Below are 14,671 nucleotides of genomic sequence, written 5' to 3'. Positions count from 1 at the left end.
GTTGTAAATGACGTTAGTTTTGCTGGTGGTATCTAATGGATCCTTTAGGTTCATTAATCGCTATTTAAGTGTGTTGATAGGTTTGTGGGCTACCATGATGCCAAGGGGTCTGAGTAGTCTGGAAGTCAAATGACTTTTATGTTAACCTGTAATGCCACTCAGAAATTTATCAGTGAATCACGCCTGATGAATATTACCTGCCAGAAAAGGAAGAGATACACGCTGAAGCTTCTAGTCACCAGCACAGTCAACATAACAGCTCATCCAAATGATATCCTCTAATGCAGCATTTCCTCAGTACTGCACTGCAATTTCAACCTAGATTATGACATAAAATAATACCCTACCAACATTTCCAGATGATTCTAACACTCTCCATTAAATATAAATGATCATAAACACTATGTCTTTGAAAAGATCCAAAGGGGTGTTAAAAATACATTTAGACCTCTTTCATCTCCTTCATGAAGGTTGATGAGTTTGTTTCAATATCATCGTCGACACCAATCCTAGTAAAAATCTGATCAGCTATTCGAAATGAAGCATACTCAGCTGGAACAAAGGAACCTAGTTGGGGAGGAAAGGAATTGTTATCTATCACTTGTCTTCAATTTTTCTATATTCAGCAGAACAAGAATGCATTTAGACTTTAAAAATTTTACAATGCTTTTTATAATCTTCTTTCAGATTTACACAAATTATATAAAATTTACATCAATGGCAAACCGTTTAACCCAAATGATCCATGCTGGTGGTCATGTTCCTCACAAACTTTCAATCACACCGGTGGCACCTTGATTCCGTCTCTCTCACAACTGGAAACATTTTCTTTATGATTTGCACCATTAAACCCCAAGAATTAGCATTAATATTGCTAAGATTTGTTGTGTGGTCATCTGGGGATATATGAACTGGCCGAAGAATACTAAATGCAGTGCACAATAGGGGAAGGAGCAAGTTACTTTCATTGACTGCTCTACTGAGCACAACAGAGTGTTCATGCTAGCCTGGAGAAGGGGTCAGATAGTCATGCAGAACAGATATTGAAATTTGACAGATTTAAATTCTTAACTCTTAAAAAAATATTTTTTTAAACCAGTTTTCCCCTCCATTTCTGAATTTCTTCAGTATTTTAAATACCTCTTTCAGTTCATCCCCTTTTTCCCAATGAGTTTGTTTTAAGTATTTTGTGTAATTTCCTTGCTTACTTTTGAAATCTGTTGTTAATGAAAAGTGAGATGTTTAGAGGTCAGGAGAGGTTTAACAGTGATGTATTTTCACCCCATTCTCTTGGTAGTTTGGTTCCTATATGAGGCATGAACTAATATACAAGCTATTAAACTGAAGAGAGGAAGTGAGGAAGAAAACTGATTAAATCTGTCAATCTTTCATCATCTGCTTCAAATCGAGCGTCTGACCTCTCCTCCAGGCAGGTATGAACACTCTGATTTGCTCAGTATGGCAATCAATGTAAAAACTGTTAAAATAAATTACTGGGTGCACCAGTAAACAAGTCCTGTTTAATACTTTTAATATTCTTGATCCTTGTTATTCCAATTTACACACTATTATGACACAGGGATAGCAAGCCAGACCAAATCAGAGTTGTTACTGCTGAATTCACAACACAGTGAAATTAAAACATTCAAACACCCTCAAAATTGCTTAATTCTTCCTAACAAACTCTAAGAATCACAGAAATCAGACAGTTTATAACGTAAACAACAATCAACAATTTATTATTAATCCTGTTAACTTTTTAGAGCAAAGCTAAATCCAGGTCTTTTTCAATAGATAAATTCAGTTACATCACACTGTAAACTTTTGCTATAAATTCTGTGCCTTACGATCTTATACTTATATACTTATGAAAGTATCTTATGAAAGAGCAGCCCTCCGAAAGCTAGTGCTTCCAAATAAACCTGTTGGACTATAACCTGTGTTGTGTGAGTTTTAACTTTGCATTTATAAAGTACCTTTAAAGAAGCAAAACATCTCAGAGTGCTTAACAGAAAGTGTCAGAGTCATGGAGGTCTATAGCACAGAAAAGGTCCTTTCAGCCGATCAAGGCTGTGCCAGTCAAAAACAACTACCTGTTTTAACCCCATTTTCTGGCAATTGGCTCATAGGCATATTTGCCTTTCCGTCACAAGTGCACATCTAAATACTTCTTCAATGTTAAGACGGTTTCTGCCTCCGCCACCATTACAAGTAGTGAGTTCCAGATTCCCACCATTCTCTGGGTGAAAAAGATTTTCCTCACATCTCCTCTAAACCTCCTTCACCTTACCGTAAATCCATGCCCCTGATCACTGATCCATCCATCAAGGGGAAATGTTTCTTTGTCTCAACCCCATCTATGCCTCTCATCATTTCATACATTTCAGTCATGTCCCTCGCAGTCTCCTCCACTCTAAGGAAAACAATCACAGTCAATGCAATTCCTCTTCATAACTGAAACATCACAGGCAACGTCCTGGTAAATTTCCTCTGTACTCTCTCCAGTGCAATCACATTCCTCCTATAATGTGGATTTTAGAACTGCACACAATGTTTCATACAGTTTCAGCATGACCTACCTGCTCTTCAAATTTATGCTTCAGCTAAAAGAGGCAAATATTCCATATGCCTTCTTAAACACTTTATCTACTTGTCCTGCTACCTTAAGGAACCAGTGGACATGCACACCAAGATCCCTCTGAATCCTTGGTGCTACATAGGGTCCAACTGTTCATCATGTATTTCCTTGCCTTGTTTTTCCTGTCCAAGTGCATCACTTCACACTTAGCCAGATTGAATTCCATTTACCACTGATCAACCCATTTGACCACATATATCCTCCTGTAATTTAAGGTTATCCTTCTCACTATTTGCCATCCTACCAATTTTCATTTCATCTGAGAACTTACTGATCAATCCACTTACATTCAAGTCTAAATCAATTAATTCAACTAAAAAGTTACAAATACAATAAACACCAAGGGCCCCAACATTGATCCCTGCTGAAACCCATTAGACACAGGCTTCCAGTCACAAAAGTACCCCTTGACCATCACCTTTTGCTTCCAGCCATGCAGCCAATTCTGGATCCAATTAGCTAAATTTTCTTGGATCCCATGGGCTCTTACCATCACTATGGGTCTGTAATGAGTGACCTTATCAAAAGCTTTCTGAAATCCAAATAGAACAAATCAAATGCATTGCCCTCATCTACACACCTGGTTACCTCTTCAAAAAATTCACTCAAGTGGTCAGACATGACCTTCCCATGCTGAGTGTTGTTTATTAATTTCTGCCTCACCAAATGCAGCTTAATTCTGTCACTGAGAATACGTTTCCCCACTACTAAGGTTAAGCTGACTGGTATGTAGTTTCCGGATTTATCTCATGTTCCTTTCTCAAATAATAGTAACACACTTGGCTGTCCTACAGTCCTCTGTCATCACACCTGTGGCTAGGGAGGAACTGAAAATTATTGCCAGCACCACTGCTATTTTCTCCCTTGCCTCACTCAACAGTCTGGGATACATTTCATCCAGTCCTGGAAACCTATCTACTTTTAAGCCTGGCAGACCACTCTGAAGCCCCTCTCTGTTGATGTTAATTTAAGTATATCACAGTCCTCTTCCCTGACTTTTATACCTATTTTGTGCTTCTCACTGGTTAATACCAAGCCAAAGTATTCATTTAGAACCCTACCTACATCCTCTGGCTCCACGCTGAATGACCACCGTGGTCCTTAATTGGCCCTAGTTATTATTTTATTCTTAATATACTTGCAAAATAACTGATGATTTTCCTTTATTTTACCTGTCATTGTTCTTTCATTCCTGATTTTGTGCTCCTAGTTTACTTTAAATTTGCCCTTGCACATTCTGCAATCCTCCAAGGCTTCTGTGGCTTTGAGCCCTTGGTATTTGCCATATGCCTCCCTTTCATGTGTAACCTGTCTGCCTTGTACAGGTCCTACTGCCCCCAAAAATCATCCCAATGTCCCAAAAATCTAAAAGCCTCCCTTCTGCACCATCTGTTCAGCCTCACATTTATCTGGACTAACCTCTTATTTCTATGTGTGCTAGCACATGGAAACAAATGTAATCCGGAGATTATTACCTTTGGGATCCTGTTCTTGAATCTACTTCCAAATTCCCTAATTTCTGCTTGCAGGACCTCATCCCTTTTTTCCACCTATATCATCAGTACCAATATGTACCACAATCTCTGCATGTTTGTCCTCCCTATTTCAGAATGCCCTGCAGCCAGTCAGTACATCCCTAACCTGGCACCAGGGAGGCAACATGCCATCATCAAGTCTCTTTTGCAGCTGTAGAAATGCCTGTCTGTTCTCCTTACATTGAATCCATTACCAATATAGCCCTGTCGTTCTTCTTCCCACCTTGTGCAGCAGACCCACCATGGTGCCATGAGGTTGACTCCCACTGCTTTTCCCTGCACAGTCATCTTCCCCAAAAGTACATCTATTGAAAGAAGATGGCCACAGGGGACATTTGCCTTCCTCTACTCTGCCAGGTGGTCACCCATACCCTTTCTGCCTGCTCAGCCTTCACTGAAAATGCTTTCCAAGCATCATCATGCTTCACAGTAAATTCGCTCATGGCTCCAGTTCAAAAATTTAGTTAACTAATAGCTGGAGCTGGGCACACCTCTTGTACATGTGGCCACCAGGGATAGCTGAAGTTTCCATGATTTTCCAAAAAGCACAGAAGCATTAATTTCAAAGGAGGGTGCCTGTAAACAGGAAAGTGGCTTGAAGTGTGTATACTTCAATGCAAGAAGTATACGAAATAAGGTAGGTGAACTTGCAGCGTGGGTTGGTACCTGGGACTTCGATGTTGTGGCTATTACGGAGACATGGGTAGAACAGGGACAGGATTGGCTGTTGCAGGTTCCAGGGTTTAAATGTTTTAGTAGGGTCAGAGGTGGGGGTAAAAGAGGGGGAGGTGTGGCATTGCTTGTCAAAGATAGTATTACAGCTGTGGAAAGGACAATGGATGAAGACTCGCCATCTGAGGTAGTTTGGGTTGAGGTTAGGAATAGGAAAGGTGAGCTCACCCTGTTAGGAGTTTTTTACAGGCCTCCTAATAGTCCTAGAAACGTAGAAGAAAGGATTGCGAGGATGATTCAGGAGAAGAGTGAATGTAATAGGGTGGTTGTTATGGGGGACTTTAACTTTCCTGATATTGATTGGGAAAGCTATAGCTCAAGTTCGTTAGATGGGTCAGTGTTTGTCCAATGTGTGCAGGAGGGTTTCCTGACACAATATGTAGATAGGCCAACAAGAGGTGAGGCCATACTGGATTTGGTTCTGGGTAATGAACCAGGCCAGGTGTTAGAATTAGAGGTAGGTGAGCACTTTGGGGACAGTGACCACAATTCGGTGACTTTTACTCTAGTGATGGAGAGGGATAAGTGTGCACTACAGGGCAAGAGTTATAGCTGGGGGCAGGGAAATTATGATGTGGTGAGGCATGACTTAGGATGTGTGGCTTGGAAAAGTAAGCTTCAAGGCAAGGGCGTAATTGATACGAGGAGCTTGTTCAAGGAGCAACTATTGAGTGTCCTTGATAAGTATGTACCCGTCAGGCAGGGAGGAAAGGGTCGTGTGAGGGAGCCGTGGTTTAATAAGGAACTGGAATCCCTTGTTAAATGGAAGAGGGCGGCCTATGTAAAGATGAGGCTTGAAGGTTCAATTGGGGCGATTGAGAGTTATAAGGTAGCCAGGAAGAACCTGAAGAGAGAGCTAAGAGGAGCAAGGAGGGGACATGAAAGGTCCTTAGTTGGTAGGATTAGGGAAAACCCTAAGGCTTTCTATAGGTATGTCAAGAATAAAAGAATGACTAGGGTAGGAATAGGTCCAGTCAAGGATAGTAGTGGGAAGTTGCGTGTGGAGGCTGAAGAGATTGGGGAGACACTGAATGAATACTTTTCTTCAGTATTCAATCAGGAACAGGACATTGTTGTCAATGTGAATACTGAGTCACAATTAAGTAGAATGGATGGCTTTGAGGTATGTAGAGAAGAGGTGTTCGAAATTCTGGAAAGGGTGAAAATAGATAAGTCCCCTGGGCTTGATGGCATTTATCCTAGGATTCTCTGGGAAGCAAGGGAGGAGATTGCAGAGCCATTGGCCTTGATTTTTATGTCCTCGTTGTCTACAGGAGTAGTGCCAGAAGACTGGAGGCTAGCAAATGTGGTTCCCTTGTTCAAGAAGGGGAGTTGGGATAGCCCTAGTAACTATAGGCCGGTGAGTCTCACTTCTGTTGTGGGCAAAATCTTAGAGAGAATTGTAAGGGATAGGATTTATGAACATCTGGATAGGAATAATGTGATCAAGGATAGTCAGCATGGTTTTGTGAAGGGCAGGTCGTGTCTCACAAACCTTATTGAATTCTTTGAGAAGGTGACTAAGGAGGTGGACGAGGGGAAAGCGGTAGATGTGGTGTATATGGATTTTAGTAAGGCGTTTGATAAGGTTCCCCATGGTAGACTACTGCAAAAAATACGGAGGTATGGCATTGAGGGTGAGTTGGAGGTTTGGATTCGGAGTTGGCTGGCTGGCAGAAGACAGAGGGTAGTAGTTGATGGCAAAGGTTCAAGTTGGAGTGCCGTCACTAGCGGTGTTCCGCAAGGATCTGTTTTGGGACCATTGCTGTTTGTCATTTTTATAAATGACCTGGAGGAGGGGCTAGAAGGTTGGGTGAGCAAGTTTGCGGATGATACGAAAGTCGGAGGAGTTGTAGACAGTGAGGAAGGATGTGGCAGGTTACAGCGGGATATAGATAAGCTGCAGAACTGGGCAGAAAGGTGGCAAATGGAGTTCAATGTAGCTAAGTGTGAGGTGATTCACTTTGGTAAGAGTAACAACAAGATGGGGTACTGGGCTAATGGTCGGATATTTGGTAGTGTGGATGAGCAGAGGGATCTTGGTGTCCATGTACATAGATCTTTGAAAGTTGCCACTCAGGTAAATAGTGCGGTGAAGAAGGCATATGGCGTACTGGCTTTTATTGGTAGAGGAATTGAGTTCCGGAGTACTGAGGTCATGTTGCAGTTGTATAAGACTCTGGTGCGGCCGCATCTGGAGTATTGTGTGCAGTTTTGGTCGCCATACTATAGGAAGGATGTGGAGGCACTGGAACGGGTGCAGAGGAGGTTTACCAGGATGTTGCCTGGTATGGTAGAAAGATCGTATGAGGAAAGGCTGAGGCACTTGGGGTTGTTTTCATTGGAGAAAAGAAGGTTTAGGGGTGACTTGATAGAGGTGTACAAGATGATTAGGGGTTTAGATAGGGTCGACAGTGAGAATCTTTTTCCACGTATGGAGTCAGCTATTACAAGGGGGTATAGCTTTAAATTAAGGGGGAGTAGGTATAGGACAGATGTTAGGGGTAGGTTCTTTACTCAGCGAGTCGTGAGTTCATGGAATGCCCTGCCAGTAGCAGTGGTCGACTCTCCCTCATTATGGGCATTTAAGCGGGCATTGGATAGGCATATGGAGGATAGTGGGCTAGTGTAGGTTAGGTGGGCTTGGATCGGCGCAACATCGAGGGCCGAAGGGCCTGTACTGCGCTGTATTCTTCTAGGTTCTATGTTCTATGAGTATGTTCACGGATGTGAGCTCTGCTGCCATGGCTTCTGTCAGCCCCTTAGTAGTCCTTTCTTTAAAAATAATTATGCTTCTGTAGAAATACTCTTAACTTCCTACTATGTTAACTTACCATACTAATGTAATTACTTATGTAATTTTATTATATTGACCATGACAATCCCTTCTTCCAAAAAAATACAAAAACATGTTTTAAAAATCCTGAACCAATCAACACACCACTTTCCTGTGGTGTCACTGTTTGATTTGCCTTCTCTATTAGTAGACTCCCAAAGCGGCAGCTGTTAAACTAAGTTTCTCCTCTTAATATATCAACTCGCTGGATCCCCCTCTTGCTGCTATCCCCCTGATCCTGGGTCCCAGTTTATCCTGTTGCTTTTTCTCTGCTCAGTTGAAGCTGAAGTGTTGGACCTCCGATCCTGTGCCTCAGTTTATCCTGTGCTGACTCCCTCTTTGTGTTCAAATGCAGCTGAAGAATTTAGCCTTACAAACTATGAACCACAGAAAAAAGACCTTACAAACTATGAACCAAAAAAAACCTAAGCGCACCTTTTGTTTGCTGCACTGAGGGGAAGAGATGAAATAAAATTTAACGCAAAGGCACTATGAATACTATTAATAGTGGTTTCAGAGGTTTAAGATAAAGTTTAAATAAAGTTATGGTGGATGATCATAAAGATATGAGGCCATGTGAAAATGTTCTTATAAAGTAAGTTTAACTTTATACAAAATCGTGAATGTTCAAATATAATTCTTTAGAAAATTATGTTTATTATCATTTGTTTTTGCAAATTAACTGACATTCATCCCTTAACAGCCCTGAGAAGGTCTTGCTGAAAAATTGCAATCATGAAAGTGATAGGACTTCCGCAAGGTTTCAATAAGAAATCAACAAGTATAGTAATGATGAAGGGTGACTATCCTCCAAGGCGGACTTCGGGATATGCAACAATGCAGAGTGGCCGAACAGAGGCTGATAGTCAAGTTCAGAACCCGTGAGGATGGCCTCAACCGGGGACATTGGGTTCATGTCACACTATAGGTGACCCCACTACACTTTACACTCTCACACATATACATACACTCTTACATACTCACACAGAACCTCTCTGATATACACACATACACCCCCTGAGAGGCACACACATGCAAAAACACAGTCTCACATTCACGCTCTCTCCCACACACACACATTCTCTCCCCACCCCCCACAATGCACGCACACACATCCACACACGCGTAAGTCTATGGGGTGAATTTGCAGAATTATAATTGCAGATACATTCTATTTTATTCAAAAAGCACACAATCTGCAGGTAGTCAATCCATATAATATTTTATAAATTCCTACTTTGGAAACAGAACCAGTCTGACTGGGATACAGACAGACTCGAACTTCACACCTTTAATGCAAAGTCTGAGCTGAGATGTAACTTTTTTTTTATAAAACCTTAACTTATCTTGAAAAGGTGACTTACAAGAACTTCTGGGATTGACATATTAATGAACCAAAATCTGCAACCCATTCTAAAAGATGAAAGACTTAACAGTATCTAGTTTTGTTCAATATATCGTTTCAGTTGCATGCATGACACTGACATTTTGCTATAAATTCTGTGTCTTATGATCCTGCTCCATAGTTATCTGATGAAGGACCAGTGCTCTGCAAGCCATTACTTCCAAATAAACCTGTTGAATTATATATAATCTGGTGCTGTGTGGTTTTTAACTTTGTCCACCCCAGTCCAGCATAATGATGAAGCAGTAACAGATAACACCACATGGTAATCAATTTATCTTTTGCTTCATCACTCTAAACTTCTCGCTCAAGTTCTATACTGTCTGACCACTGATGCAAATTAAATTCTATTTTGCATCTTCTGGTCAAATCCAATTTCACTTTACCATGCTCCTACTCACCAATCTGTGCTATAATTTGACACAGAGCAATCTGTTTAAGGTAGGTTGACTTTCCACTCATGTTGGGCCCAGTAACAATGATGAAGTTGTTCTCATCGGAGATGTAGGTGTTATTAGCAACAGGTTTCTCCATTGATATCTTTTCAAGAATAGGATGTTGTCCCTGCTTAATAGCCAAGGTGTCAGTGAACTCTGGACGGACTAGAGCAAAACCAAGAACAATCAATCATGAAAACCTGGTTGGTATTGATGTTAACTGCCTGAATTTCCTCAGTGGTTCAGTATAAAGAAGAGCCAAAACCCTGGTTAAACGTATGGATTTCTGTCCATCCTCCACTGGCCAATCAGAAGAACCTGTGAGGTAATTACTAGTGAATGTCACAAGCAAACAGAAACAATATGTCTGTACCTTCACAACTGCCAATTACTGAAAGTTACAAAGATCAGATCAGAGATTAAAATAAACCTGTTGGACTATAACCTGGTTTTGTGTGACTTTTAACCTTGTCTACCCCAGTCCAACACCAGCATCTCCACATAGTGATGAGGCAGTAACAGATAATACCACATGGTAATCGGTTTATCCTTTTCCGTCACTTTAGATTAGATTAGATTAGATTAGATTACAGTGTGGAAACAGGCCCTTCGGCCCAACAAGTCCACACCGACCCGCCGAAGCGAAACCCACCCATACCCCTACATTTACCCCTTACCTAACACTACAGGGAATTTAGTATGGCCAATTCACCTGACCCTGCACATCTTTGGATGGTGGGAGGAAACCGGAGCACCCGGAGGAAACCCACACAGACACGGGGAGAACGTGCAAACTCCACACAGTCAGTCGCCTGAGGCGGGAATTGAACCTGGGTCTCTGGCGCTGCGAGGCAGCAGTGCTAACCACTGTACCACCGTGCCGCCCACTCTATACTCTTTGCCACATCACTTAACTTATCATAGATTCAAAGGCCCATTATGCCTGTGAAAGAACTTCTTAATTAGTCACTTCTCTTGCACTTTCTGCAAAGCCTTACAATTGTTTTTGTTTTAATTGTTTATTCAATTCTCTTCGAAAGTCATCACTGAATTGGATTCCCCCACCCTTTCAGGGGTGCACAAATCCATTCAGATCAGCTAGTTCCAGGCAACACTTCTTGACAAAGAGGCAGTTGATCTCAGTCACACTGGGGGTCAATTGGATCTTTCAAAAACAATTAGCATTTATACTGCACATAGCAAAACATTCCAAGATGTTTCACAGGAGCGCTACCTCACTGGTAGTGACAATGAGCCACATAATGGAATATTATAATAGTGACCAAAAGTTGGTTAAGGAGGAAGTTTTCAGAAACATTTTGAAGTAGGCTATACAGAGGCAGACATTTTGTCATGTACTGCATCTGTAGTGGAACAGCTTGGTTAGAGATTGACATGCACAAATCTACAGCATTCCATCTAAGACACTGTTGATGTTCAAAACCCTTCCTAAGTAAATGCATTTCTTGATGTCCTGAAGTGAACTGAAGCAGCTAGAGACTTGTATCTGTGTTAGTGAAGATCAGAAGACCTCCAAAATGGATCATCTACTCAATTATCAATGAACACAAAGTCAAATGGGGCTGAGCAACAGATCACCACAATCTAACCGAACGGTGAAGGCTTAACTGTGAACTCCTCCTACTACTTTTTCAGGCCAAAAGTTGGACTCCGATAATTGGCCTCATCATCTCAGGGCTAGTGGAATAAACTATCATTTTTAACTGCCGATTGTTATGTATCAAGCCATATGGGTGAGTGTAAGAGATACAAGTTAAGACTCTACTAATGTTGTCCAATTGCAGAATGAAGAATGGCCATTAGAACCAAGTACAAGGGTTCCTGAAATGCATGGTATAGTGTAGCAGGAGCCAATGCCTTCAGGAGGCAGGATAACAAACTATACAGACTGTAGACCTTTGTGTTTGAATCAAATCAGCAAAGTGATCTCAGCATCCTGACCTTCCTAATGTCCCTTGTCCTCCTTGATTTCCTTAAGCGTTCTCACTGCTTTCCCTAACTTCCACTGCAGAAATACTATCCGTCTCATCTTTCTTCTCTTCACTCTATCATTGTAATCCATATTCCATTCTCTCTCATTTGTTTTCCCCCAAAAGTGCATCTATTCACTTCAGCACAACTACGCTGTCCACAGAGTTCCACATTTTCCCTACTCTGAGTAGAGATATCTCCTGAAATTCTTATTGGATTTTTTAGTGACTATCATATATTTAAGACCCCTAGTTTTATTTACCCATAAATATGAATACCTGTTCTCTACATCTATCCAATCCAACAACCTTATAATTTTTCCAATTAGACTCTCAGGTCATTCTTCAACCTTTTCTTTACTTAGAAAGACTGTTTGGTTTTACTGAATCAAAGTTTTGGAAAAACTTTGAAAAGTCTTACAATGTAGTTAATTGCTAGAGTATGAATTATAGTCAGATTTGTGTAAAACCTCTTATCTGTTCAATGATTAAAATACATTGTTTGTTTCTCAGATACATATTTTAAACATTGCTACTTGCAACACAAAGATTGATAGAAAAGAAACCCTTGCCATAGTCTGAAAGTGTGCAGGTGTGTGCGAAGGATAGCAACATGTCCAACATGGAGACCGCATCTGACAGCTTGTACAGACAATGGATATGTTTGTAGATCTCACTCAGGAGTTTGCAAACTACCCTGGAGAAACAGAGAAAAAAAATGCATTTCAAGTCATTAGCAAAACTAAATATTCTTAATTAATTCATCATGACAAACGAATAACAGAAACCATCCTACTTTGCATTATACTGACACAAATTTACATCAACTAGGTTAATTTAAATTGCATACAAGTTGTAGACTAGCAACTCAATTAACAAAAATGCTTAGGAGTCTGGCATTAAAAAGAAAGATTTGCATTCGGGGGTCTCAGTAAGTTCCCAAAGGACTTTACAGCTGCTGAATTATTTTAGAGTAGCAGAGGAAACATAGCAGCCAATTTACACACATCAAGGTTCAAACACCACAAATGCAATAAAGATCAATTGTGTATTTTAATTGTTGGTTGAGGGATAAATATTGACCAGGACACCAGAGAGAATTCCCACACTCTTGAGTGATGATGGTCCTTTACACCCAATTGTGAGGCAGGTGAGGGTTCAGTTTAACGTCTCATCTAAAAGAAATGCTGCATGGCCTGAGCGCTACAACATCAGCATGGATTTTTCACTCAAACCTCTACAGCAAGACTTACTTCATTCTGAGAGAAAGTGAGGACTGCAGATGATGGAGATCAGAGTCGAGATTGTGGTGCTGGAAAAGCCAGCAGGTCAAGCAGCATCCGAGAAGCAAGAGAATCGACATTTTGAGCATAACCTCTTCATCAGGAATGGGGCTTGTGGGCCAAGGGGGCTGAGAGATAAGTGGGAGGTGGGTGGCACTGGGAGGAAGGTAGCTGAGAATGCAATAGGTAGATGAAGGTGAGGGTGAAGGTTGGAGAGGAGGGTGGAACAGACAAGTGGGAAGAAGTGGACATGTCAAAAGGACGGTGCTGAGTTGGAACACTGGATCTGGGAGAAGGTGGGGGGAGGGAAGATGAGCAAACAGGTGAAATCCACATTGATCCCATGTGGTTAGAGGGTCCAAGGCAGAAGATGAGGCGCTCTTCCTCCAGGCATTGGATGGTAAGAGTTTGGCGATGGAGGAGGCCCAGGACCGGCATGTCCTTGGAGGAGTGGGAGGGGGAGTTAAAGTGTTCAGCCAAGGGGTGGTGGGGTTGTTTCATGCCTGTGTCCCAGAGATGTCCTGAAGCCTCATTCCTGATGAAGAGGTTATGCTCAAAATGTCGATTCTCTTACTTCATTATGATACAGAGGCAAGAGTACTACCCACTGAGCTACAACAGACTTCCATTCACTGCATTTCATTTTCACCTTCATTTCATTTTTGGCCTAATGACACCTGTTATGAGAATATTCCAACTTTCTTGAAAGAACAAAAGTTGCATTATGAATATTGTTAATCTCCTTACAGATAGGTCATATGATAAATCTCCCGCAAAGACTCTTGGCACCGCTCATTCATTTTAATTAAGTCGACTGTAGTGAAGTTGTAAGTGTTCTTCATCATGGTGACCTAAAAAGGAATTTAAAACTTATAACAGAAACTTTCTGCAGGACTCTAAGCATATCAAGCCATGGTGCCCATTTTGCAGTCTACACAGGAGATAGCAACCTAACCTCTCTACAGTCAGCCCTGCCTCAGCTGAGGGCAACACTCTCAGAATTGCAAAGGACCCACTCTGTACTACACCCTCAGGAGAATTCATACTCTCAACAAACAGTATTTCAACTCCATCTCAAACATCAAAAACTGTAAGTACAACAAACTTTTATCTACCCCGCCTCCATAACCAGCGCTCCTTAAACATTCCAGTAGATTCCCCCGGCCTCTGGAACTGCTCGGACGCCATAAGGCATGCAGCTTGTGCAGCCACCAAACCCACGCTGATTGATGATGTCACTTCTGCCCCTCACAATTCCCCATGCACCACACGTGACATCACTTCCGCCCCTCACATCATTGCTGATGTCACACGCTCAGTGACTTCCGCCCCCCCCTCCCCACTGCCATGTTTGCCACCACTTCAACCCCCAAAGCCACTCACCTGCATTCTGCTGACATGCCACCACAGATCCCACTGTCACCATCCCCACCCCCAGAACCCTGAGGGGAACACCACCGCTGCTCATGACTCCACCCCCATTTCCCCCACCACCACACCCACTCCAGTTACCGGCTCCGCCCCCACTCCCGGCTCCACACCCACACCAGATCCCAGCCCTGCCGAGTTTTCACCATTCCCCCTGACCTCCCCCTCACTGAGGACGAACGATCAGTCCTCAGCAAAGGACTCACCTTCATCCCCCTCTGCCCACGCATCAATGAATTTAATACACGCTGTGATGCCGAACATTTCTTCCGCTGCCTCCGCCTCCGAGCTTACTTTCACAATCAGGACTCCCGCCCACCGAGGACCCCTTCGCCCACCTCCAACACAATTCATCCACCTGGACACCCTGTGCTGGCCTATTACCC

At 42.1% G+C, this 14,671-nt stretch overlaps 1 protein-coding gene across 1 annotated transcript in view; it reads right to left on the bottom strand.

Annotated features, from left to right (window-relative positions):
* msh4 (mutS homolog 4) overlaps positions 1-14,671 on the bottom strand; it is a 129,010-nt gene that overhangs the window by 21,161 nt on the left and 93,178 nt on the right. The window contains exons 12-15 of the mRNA XM_087990305.1: positions 13,605-13,708; positions 12,147-12,271; positions 9,548-9,748; positions 449-567 (exon numbers count right to left, since the gene is read on the bottom strand). Of these exons, the coding sequence (XP_087846431.1) occupies positions 449-567; positions 9,548-9,748; positions 12,147-12,271; positions 13,605-13,708 (549 nt within the window). The remainder of the gene's footprint in view (positions 1-448; positions 568-9,547; positions 9,749-12,146; positions 12,272-13,604; positions 13,709-14,671) is intronic.

Source organism: Chiloscyllium plagiosum, unplaced genomic scaffold, assembly GCF_037043375.1.
Source record: "Chiloscyllium plagiosum isolate Xiang-an unplaced genomic scaffold, Cpla_swu_hap1 HiC_scaffold_9, whole genome shotgun sequence".
Lineage (NCBI taxonomy): Eukaryota > Metazoa > Chordata > Chondrichthyes > Orectolobiformes > Hemiscylliidae > Chiloscyllium > Chiloscyllium plagiosum.
The sequence above is the reverse complement of the archived record's forward strand: the minus strand, read 5'-3'. Positions and strand labels throughout refer to the sequence as shown.